This window comes from Anomalospiza imberbis, unplaced genomic scaffold (assembly GCF_031753505.1).
Source record: "Anomalospiza imberbis isolate Cuckoo-Finch-1a 21T00152 unplaced genomic scaffold, ASM3175350v1 scaffold_1327, whole genome shotgun sequence".
NCBI classification, from domain to species: domain Eukaryota; kingdom Metazoa; phylum Chordata; class Aves; order Passeriformes; family Viduidae; genus Anomalospiza; species Anomalospiza imberbis.
Genome location: NW_027099725.1, coordinates 1 through 9,146, shown reverse-complemented (window position 1 = coordinate 9,146; position 9,146 = coordinate 1). Strand labels below are relative to the sequence as shown.

At 67.4% G+C, this 9,146-nt stretch overlaps 1 protein-coding gene across 1 annotated transcript; it reads right to left on the bottom strand.

Annotated features, from left to right (window-relative positions):
* Positions 1–2,460: 2,460 nt before the first annotated feature.
* On the bottom strand, positions 2,461–6,756 carry LOC137466073 (sterile alpha motif domain-containing protein 1-like). Its single transcript, XM_068177984.1, is given in 6 exon segments — positions 2,461–2,739; positions 3,344–3,454; positions 3,970–4,065; positions 4,373–4,516; positions 4,519–4,659; positions 6,175–6,756. Coding segments are annotated over 6 exon segments (1,188 nt in total). The 5' UTR covers positions 6,706–6,756; the 3' UTR covers positions 2,461–2,574.
* Between the last annotated feature and the right edge of the window lie 2,390 nt (positions 6,757–9,146).

Here is a 9,146-nt window from a genome sequence, read left to right as displayed (position 1 = left end):
GGGGCCGCGCGGGGCGGGGCTTGGAGCCCCCGCCGGCCGCCGTACGGAGGGAGGGAGCGGAGGGCGCCGCCATCTTCCCCCCGGAGCGGGTAATGCGCATGCGCGCAGCGCGATGGTGTACACTCGGGCGGTGGGCGCCGCCATCTTTCCCCCGTCACGTGTAATGCGCATGCGCGCAGCGCGTTTTTAGGGATTATGGGTCGCGCCGGCCGCCGTACAGAAGGAGAACGCGGCGGGCGCTGCCATCTTCCCCTGGGGCGGGTGATACGCATGCGCAGAGAGCGGTGTTGTGCAGCTGGGCGGCGGGCGTCCTCCCCGGAGCCGCCATTGCGCATGCGCGGGGCGACGGAGGCTGTTACGAACCTCAAGCGCTATTGTAGCTTGGGGAGAGCTGAAGGGAGGACAAGGGCGGGTTTTGGGTTCCTTTGGCCGCTGCAGGAACCAGCGATGAGAGAGTGAAGAGAGGGCACGGCGGCTTTTTGGCTCCGCTGGCCGCCGTACGTAAAGAGGGAACATGGACGCCGCCATCTTCACCAGGGAACGGCCATTGCGCATGCGCAAAGCAGATGGCCTTTGGGCCTGTCCGGCCGCCGTAGGGGGACAGGGGCGGACGATCCTATAGAAACATTTATGGGGCCTTGCGGCCCCGTGGGGGCGACGAGGGCCCCTTTAGGGCTCCTGTGGGTCGGAAGGGCCGCGGGGGGGCCGAGGATGTTTCAGAGCGGCTCGAAGCACATTGGGAGCGTTGGGGCATTTGTGGCTTTAGCGGCGTCTGAGGCTGCTTCTGGGGCTGTTTAGGCTGGCTTGGGGGCAGTTATTGCTCCTTTAGTGAAGCCTGAGGCTGTTCTCGGGCTGTTTGGGGCTCTTTAGGGGAGCTGAGGCTGTTCTGGGGCAGTTTGGGAGTATTTGAGGGCATTTTACTGGAGCTGAGGCTGTTCTGGGGCAGTCACTGCTCCTTTAGTGAAGCCTGAGGCTGTCCTGGGCTGTTTGGAGCAGTTTGGGGGTGGTTGAGGACATTTTAGGGGAGCTGAGGCTGTTCTGGGGCAGTTTGGGGCTGTTCTGGTGCAGTTCGGGGGTGTTTGGGGCAGTTTCGGGGAGCTGAGGCTGTTCTGGGGCAGTTTGGGGGTGTCTGGTGCAGTTTGGGGGTGTTTGGGGCAGTTTGGGGAAGCTGAGGCTGTTCTGGGGCAGTTTGGGGCAGTTTTGGGGGAGCTGAGGCTGTTCTGGGGCAGTTTGGGGGAGCTGAGGCTGTTCTGGGGCAGTTTGGGGGTGTTTGGGGGGTGTGAGGCTGTTTTCGAAGCTCGTTTATAGAGCGCGGCTTTTGGGTCCTGCCGGCCGCCGTAGGGGCCATGATGGCTCCAATTCGCAGAAGCACGCATGCGCACAGGAGGGTTCGGCGCAGGGCGGAAGGAGACGCTCCCGTGGGGCCTGGCGCCCCCTGCCGGGCGGGAGGACCGGCGCATGCGCAGCACCCTGCCCACCCTGGGGGTCCCCGAGACCCCCAAATGCCCCCCCCATTCCACCCCCACCCCTTTTGGGGGGGCTCTAAGGCGGGAGGACCCCCCCGGAACCCCGAGATTTTGTGTTTCTTTTATTTCATTTTTCCGTTTTTATTTAAAAAAACCCAAAAGGAGCCGGGCCCGGGGAATGGGGGGTGGGCACAGACTGGGAGGGGGGGGTTTGGGGGGGGCTGCCCCCCGCTCATGGCCAAGGAATGGGGGGCCGCACCCCAATTTGGGGGGGGGGGGGGGGGCACGGGCTGGGCAAGGTTAAAACATCTCTGGGCAGAGCCCCCCAACCCCCTCCCCCCGCGGTAAAAATCCCCCCCGAGAAAAGGGGGATCCCCTAAAAAGGGGGCCTCCCTCAAGGAGGGGTGACCCCGCCCCAAGAGGGGCCCCCCCAAAAGAGGAGTGACCCCACAGGGAGCGGGGTGTCCCCAGCCCCAGTGCGCCCCAAAGAGAGGAGACGCCCCCAAAGAGAGGGGTGACCCCCCCAAAAGAGAGGGTAGGACCCCTCTAAAGAGAAGTGGCCCCCCTAAAAGAGGGGTCCCCAAGGAGAAGCCCCCCAAAAGAGGGGTGGGATCCCCCAAAGGAGAAATGACCCCCCCAAAGAGAAGTGCCCCCAAAAAACGGTGAGGACCCCCCCAAAAGAGAGGCAGTGCCTCCAAAGAGGGCTGTCCCCCTAGAGCAGTGCCCCCCCAAGAGAGACCCCTCAAAGAGGGGTGGGGACCCCCAAAGAGATATGGGACCCCCGCCAAAAATAGAGATGAGACCCCTCAAAGCGAGGCGGGACCCCTCAAATGTGAGCAGGACCCCCCAAATTAGAGGTGGGACCCTAAAGAGAGGCAAGACCCCCCCTAAATAGGGATGGGATCCCCCCAGAGAAAGGTGGGGGCCCCCAAAGAGAGGCGGGGCCCCCCAAAAAAGGGTGGGACACCCCAAAGAGAGGTGGGGCCCCCCTGACCCCCACCCACCCCCAAAGTCTCTGTGTGCAGCAGCGGGGGAGGGAGGAGCCCTCCCGGATACCGGGGTGTCCCCGCGGGTCCGGGGGGTGTCCCCCGCGGGTCCGGGGGGTCCCTCAGGCCGGGAAGGGCTCCGGGGGGGGCTCCTCGTCCTGGAAGTGGCTGCGCTGCAGCAGCTTCACGTGGTACTCGTAGATCTTGAGCGCGGGGCCCAGGCGGATGGAGAGCCCCGTGAGCACGTCGGCCCTCTGCATCAGCAGCAGCGACTTGCCGTCGATCTCCTGGGGACACGGGCACCGGGAGGGACATTGGGGACATGGGGACAGGGAGGGACAGCCACAGGGACCGGGACACCCGCGGGACACAGGGACACAGCCCCGTGAGCACGTCGGCCCTCTGCATCGGCAGCAGCGACTTGCCGTCGATCTCCTGGGGACCACGGGCATTGGGGACAGGGAGGGACACTGGGGACAGGGAGGGACAGCCATGGGGACAGGGGACAGAACCTGGAGCATCCCCAGGCGATGGAGGAGGGTGGGGTGAGGGTATCTCCGGGAGAAATGGTGTTTGGGGACATCTGCAGGGACAAAGGACACGGGGACAGTGGGGACACGCCAGTGAGGGACAGTGCGGGGACAGCCACGGTGAGGGGGGGGACGCCTGGGGGACTCTGGGGGATGGACTCTGGGGTGAGCCAGGGAAGGTCGAGGTAGGAGGTGGGTGGTCAGGGGGACTGGGGACACCCCAGGGACAACGGGGACACCCGGAGGGCAGGGGTGGCCACAGAGGAGTTCTGCAGGGAGGGGGCCGTTCTTGGGGACAGCCACCGTGACAGGGGACACTGTGGGGACACCTGGGGGACAGAGGGGACAGGGGTGGCCCCACCTGCTCCTGGAAGGCCCCGGCCTGCTCGGGGAAGCCGGCCTCAGTGAAGTACTCGACCACGTCCCGCACTGACCACTCCACCGGGTCACGGCCTTGTCCTTGCGCCCGGCCCTGGGGACAGGGGACAGCGTCACAGGGACACACGGGGGACACCGTGGGGACACGGTCACTGGGACACAGGGACAGCGTCGTGGGGACATGCAGGGGGGACACACAGACACGGTCACCACCATGGGGGACACGGTCACTGGGACACAGGGACAGTGTGGGGACACACAGACACGGTCACTGGGACACAGGGACAGTGTGGGGACACACAGACACGGTCACTGGGACACAGGGACAGTGTGGGGACACAGACAGGGTCACCACCATGGGGACACGGTCACTGGGACACAGGGACTGTGGGGACAGAGTCACAGCAACAGGGGGGTTACACGGGGACATGGTCACAGGGACAGGGGACATCCGGGGGACATGGACACAATGGGTCATGGGGACAGCAGGACACTGGAGGGGACACAAGGGGACACTGGGTGGCACACAGGTGCACATAGGGACACAAGGGGACACTGGGTGGCACACAGGTGACACACAGGGACAAGGGGACACTGGCCCCAACTCACGTGCAGCTGAACGGGGGCCCCCCTCGGCAGCCTGGGGGCCCGGCCGGCCCGGGGACAGCGGCACCGAGGGCTCAGCCCCCGCCAGCGCCGGGGACACTGCGGGGACACCAACGGGTCACCCCGGGACAGCCCCGAGTGACCACACACCCAGAGTGACCCCCAGCACCGAGTGACCCCCAGCACCGAGTGACCCTCCACCCTCTGCCCTGACCCTACAGCCCAGACTGACCCCCACCCCCTAAACTGCCCCCCAGCACCCCCAAACTTACACACCCCTACCCTCAAACTGCCCCCATCACCCCCAAAACTGCCCTCAGCACCCCCACACTTAAACCCCCCTACCCCCATCACCCCCAAAACTGCCCTCAGCACCCCCAAAACCACCCTCCCCCTCAGTCAGTACCTGCTCTGTCGGGCTGCCCGAAGGCCCCCTCTTTTTTGAGGGGGGCCATGTGCTGGCAGCCCCCCTCCCCCCGGGGCGCAGGCCTTGGGCTGGGGGGGGCCGCTCGGGGGGGCGGCTGCCCTGGGGGGCGCAGGGGGGGGCCCCCCCCGGCCCTCCCCGTTCAGCTGCCGGGGGGGCCCCGCATCCTCCGAGGCCTCTGAGCCCGTCCCGTCCTCGTCTTCCTCGTCCTCATCATCCTCCTCCTCCTCCTCCTCCCGCGCCGAGGCCTCGCTGCTGCTGCAGGGGGGCTGGGGGGCCCCAAAAGCACAGCGTGAACATCACTCCATAGAGAACCCCGGGAGCTGGGACGCCCCCCGGCAATCTACAGCCCCCCGAAAGTCTGTGACCCCAAAAATGTATAGCCCTGACAGCAAAATCGACAGCCCCCACCAGAACTCCACAGCTGCACCTTGACCACCCCGCAGTCTGACACCAACCCCCCCCCAAAAAATTCAGAACACCCTCAGTCCTGAAAGACACCCCCCAATGCAGGACACCCCCAAAAGTGACCCCCCCCCAGTCCTGCAGGGTCCCCCAAACCCCAGGATCCCTCATTTCTGCACTCCCCCCACCCGCGCTGTCACCCCAGCATTGTCATTGTCCCCCCCCCCCACATCCTGGGGTTCCCCCAACCTCCCAGCCCCCCACCCTCATCCAGTCCTGGCTCTTGGTGACCCCAAAACCCCCGCAGGTCCCTGCTGTCACCCCAGGTCCCCTAAATTCCCCTGTCCCCCCTCTCCAGGTCCCCCAAATCCTCTTGGCCTCCCCAACATCCCCTTGAGACCTCTGCTGTCCCCCACTGCCCCAGTCCCCTCAGAGGACCCCCTAAATCCTCTCAGGATCCCTCCCCAAGTCCCTTCAGCCCCCCCAGACCCTTTCTCTGTGTCCTGTGTCCCCTCCACCTTGTGTTCCCTCTCTGTCCCCGCCAACCCTTCAGGGGTCCCCCTCAGGACCCCAGTGTCCCCTCACCCACCCCCTGTCCCCCTCAGCCCTCCTGTCCCCGGTCCCCCCAGAGCCCCCCAGTCCCCTCTGTACCTTCAGGGTCCCCTCAGCCCTCCCGGCTCCCCCTCACGACCCCCAAACCCCTCACAGCCCCTTCCCCAGTGCCCCTCAGGCTCCCCCCTCACGGAGCCCCCAATTCCCCCCTGGGCTCTTCTCCCGGGGCCCCCTCAAGACCCCCGGGCCCCCCAAGTCTCCCCCCCTTCCCACACTCTCCTCACACCCTCAGGATCCCCTCAGGCCTCCCCGGTGCCCCGCTCACGACCCCCGAACCTTTCCCGTGCCCCCCGTTCCGCTCAGCGCTCGGTGCCCGCTCACGACCCCCGGGCCCCTCCGCTCCTCTCAGCCCCCCGAGACCCCCGGCCCTTCCCGCGCTGCCTCGCACCCCTCAGGGTCCCCGCACGATGCCCTGTCCACGGAGCCGCCTCTTCCCCTCAAGTCTCATCCCCTTCCCGCGATGCCCCCTCACGACCCCCGGGCCCTTCCCCAGTGTCCCCTCAGGGCTCCCCTTGGCCCCTCAGGACCACCACCCCCCCCGGTGCCCCCTCACGACCCCCGCTCCCCTCATCGCTCCCCTCCCTTCGATGCCCCCTCAGGGCCCCCTCAGCCCCCGGTGCCCCCTCACGACCCCCACTCCTGCCAGCCCCTCACGGTCTCGCCGCCGCTTCCCGCGCTCCCCCCTCACAATGCGCGGGCCCCCCGTTCCCCCCAGCCCCTCACCGTTCCCCCCAGCCCCTCACCGCTCCCCCCACGCCCCTCCTCACCTTCCGCGCCCTCCCCGCGGCCGCTCTCCCGCGCTCCCGCGGGCCGTGGCGATGGCGCCCAGCCGGGTGCGCTCGGGCCGGGCCCCCGCCGCCCGCTCCGCCGCCGCCGCCCGCCCCGGGGGCCGCCCCGGCCGCCCCCCCGCCGCCGCCGGGCGCGGCCGAGCCCTGGAGGCGGCCGCGGGTGAGGCGGCCGTCGCCGCCGAGCAGCCGCGCGGTGTCGCGGAGGCTGACGGGCGGCGGGCGGCGGGCGGGCGGCGGCGGGCGGCGCGGCGGCTGCACGCGGGCGGCGTTGCGGTACGAGATGCTGCCCTTGTAGGAGACGCGGAGCACGGCGCGCTGCTGGATCAGCTTCTCCAGCTCGGCACGGGTGCGCTCGGGCTCGGGGCCGTGCCGCCGCCGCACCATGCGGCAGATGCGCTCCAGGTCCGGCCGCGCCTTGCGCGAACGCAGCGAGTCGATGGTGTCCAGGATCCACTCCTGGTACCGCGGGGCCTGCTCGGGGCCCGGCGGCGGCGGCGGCGGCACCGCCATGGCCCCCCCCGCGGCACCGCCGGCCCCCCCCCTCCCGCGCCCCTTCCTCCTCCTCCTCCTCCTCCTCCGCCCCCGCCCCGCCCGCGCGCGCCCGCTCGGAGGAGGAGCCGCGGCGCCGCGCGCGCGCGCCACGGGATGGGGCCGCCCCGCGCGGCCGCGCCCACTTAAAGCCACGCCCACAACGGTTACAAGCCACGCCCATCCCACTCAAACCACGCCCATAACCCTGGAAGCCACGCCCATATTAAGCGTCTCCGCCCCTTTGTTATTAAGACACGCCCATCTATGTAAACCACGCCCAGGTGGAAAGGCCACGCCCTTTGTGGGAGAGACCACGCCTTTTCAGAGGCCACGCCCACCTCTGTGTGCCCGGGCCCCCCAAAATGGAGACCACCAATTGAATGGACCCCCTGAGCCCATGGAGCCCCCCAAACCCATGGGGTCACCCCGAGCCCATGGAGCCCCCCCAAACCCATTGGGGTCACCCCAAACCCCATGGGGTCACCCCGAGCCCATGGGGTCACCCCAAACCCATGGGGTCACCCCGAACCCATTGGGGTCACCCCGAACCCATTGGGGTCACCCTGAGCCCATGGAGCCCCCCAAACCCATGGGGTCACCCCAAACCCATGGGGTCACCCCGAACCCATTGGGGTCACCCCAAACCCATGGGGTCACCCCAAACCCATTGGGGTCACCCTGAACCCATGGAGCCCCCCAAACCCATTGGGGTCACCCCAAACCCATGGGGTCACCCCGAACCCATTGGGGTCACCCCAAAACACTCACTCGGAGCCCCCCAAACCCATGGGGTCACCCCGAACCCATGGAGCCCCCCCAAACCCATGGGGTCACCCCGAACCCATTGGGGTCACCCCAAACCCATGGAGCCCCCCAAACCCATGGGGTCACCCCGAACCCATTGGGGTCACCCCAAACCCATGGGGTCACCCCGAGCCCATGGGGTCACCCCAAACCCATGGGGTCACCCCGAACCCATTGGGGTCACCCCGAACCCATTGGGGTCACCCTGAGCCCATGGAGCCCCCCAAAACCCATGGGGTCACCCCAAACCCATGGGGTCACCCCCGAACCCATTGGGGTCACCCCAAACCCATGGGGTCACTCCCAAACCCATTGGGGTCACCCTGAACCCATGGAGCCCCCCAAACCCATTGGGGTCACCCCAAACCCATGGGGTCACCCGAACCCATTGGGGTCACCCCAAACCCATGGAGCCCCCCCAAACCCATGGGGTCACCCCGAACCCATTGGGGTCACCCCAAACCCATGGGGTCACCCCGAACCCATGGAGCCCCCCAAACCCATGGGGTCACCCCGAACCCATTGGGGTCACCCCAAACCCATGGAGCCCCCCAAACCCATGGGGTCACCCCCGAACCCCATTGGGGTCACCCCAAACCCATGGGGTCACCCTGAGCCCATGGAGCCCCCCCAAACCCATGGGGTCACCCCGAACCCATTGGGGTCACCCCAAACCCATGGAGCCCCCCAAACCCATGGGGTCACCCCGAACCCATTGGGGTCACCCCAAACCCATGGGGTCACCCTGAGCCCATGGAGCCCCCCCAAACCCATGGGGTCACCCCGAGCCCATGGAGCCCCCCAAACCCATGGGGTCACCCCAAACCCACGGGGTCGCCCCGAACCCATTGGGGTCACCCCAAACCCATGGGGTCACCCTGAGCCCATGGAGCCCCCCCAAACCCATGGGGTCACCCCCGAGCCCATGGAGCCCCCCAAACCCATGGGGTCACCCCAAACCCACGGGGTCGCCCCGAACCCATTGGGGTCACCCCGAGCCCATGGAGCCCCCCAAACCCATGGGGTCACCCCGAGCCCATGGAGCCCCCCAAACCCATGGGGTCACCCCGAATCCATTGGGGTCACCCCAAACCCATGGGGTCACCCCGAATCCATTGGGGTCACCCCAAACCCATGGGGTCACCCCGAACCCATTGGGGTCACCCCGAATCCATGGAGCCCCCCCCAAACCCATGGGGTCACCCCGAATCCATTGGGGTCACCCTGAACTCATGGAGCCCCCAAACCCATTGGGTCACCCCGAATCCATGGAGCCCCCCCAAACCCATGGGGTCACCCTAAACTCACTGGGACCCTCCCAAACCCACGGGTCACCCCAATTCCAGAGCCCCCCAAAGTCATGGACACCCCAAACCCACTGGGGTCCCCCCCAAACCCATGGGAGCCCCCACTTTGGGAGGACCCCAACATTTCCAAACCCGATTTTTATCCCAAATTTTATTGATTCATCCCAAACCCATTTACAATGAAGTTTTGGGGGGGCTGGCTGCCCTTCCCCCCCAGGGGGTTTTGGGGACCCCCCCGGTTTTGGGGACCCCCATTTGGGGACAAAGGGAGGGGGGCTTCCACCTGGGGGGGTTAAAACAGGGGAGTCA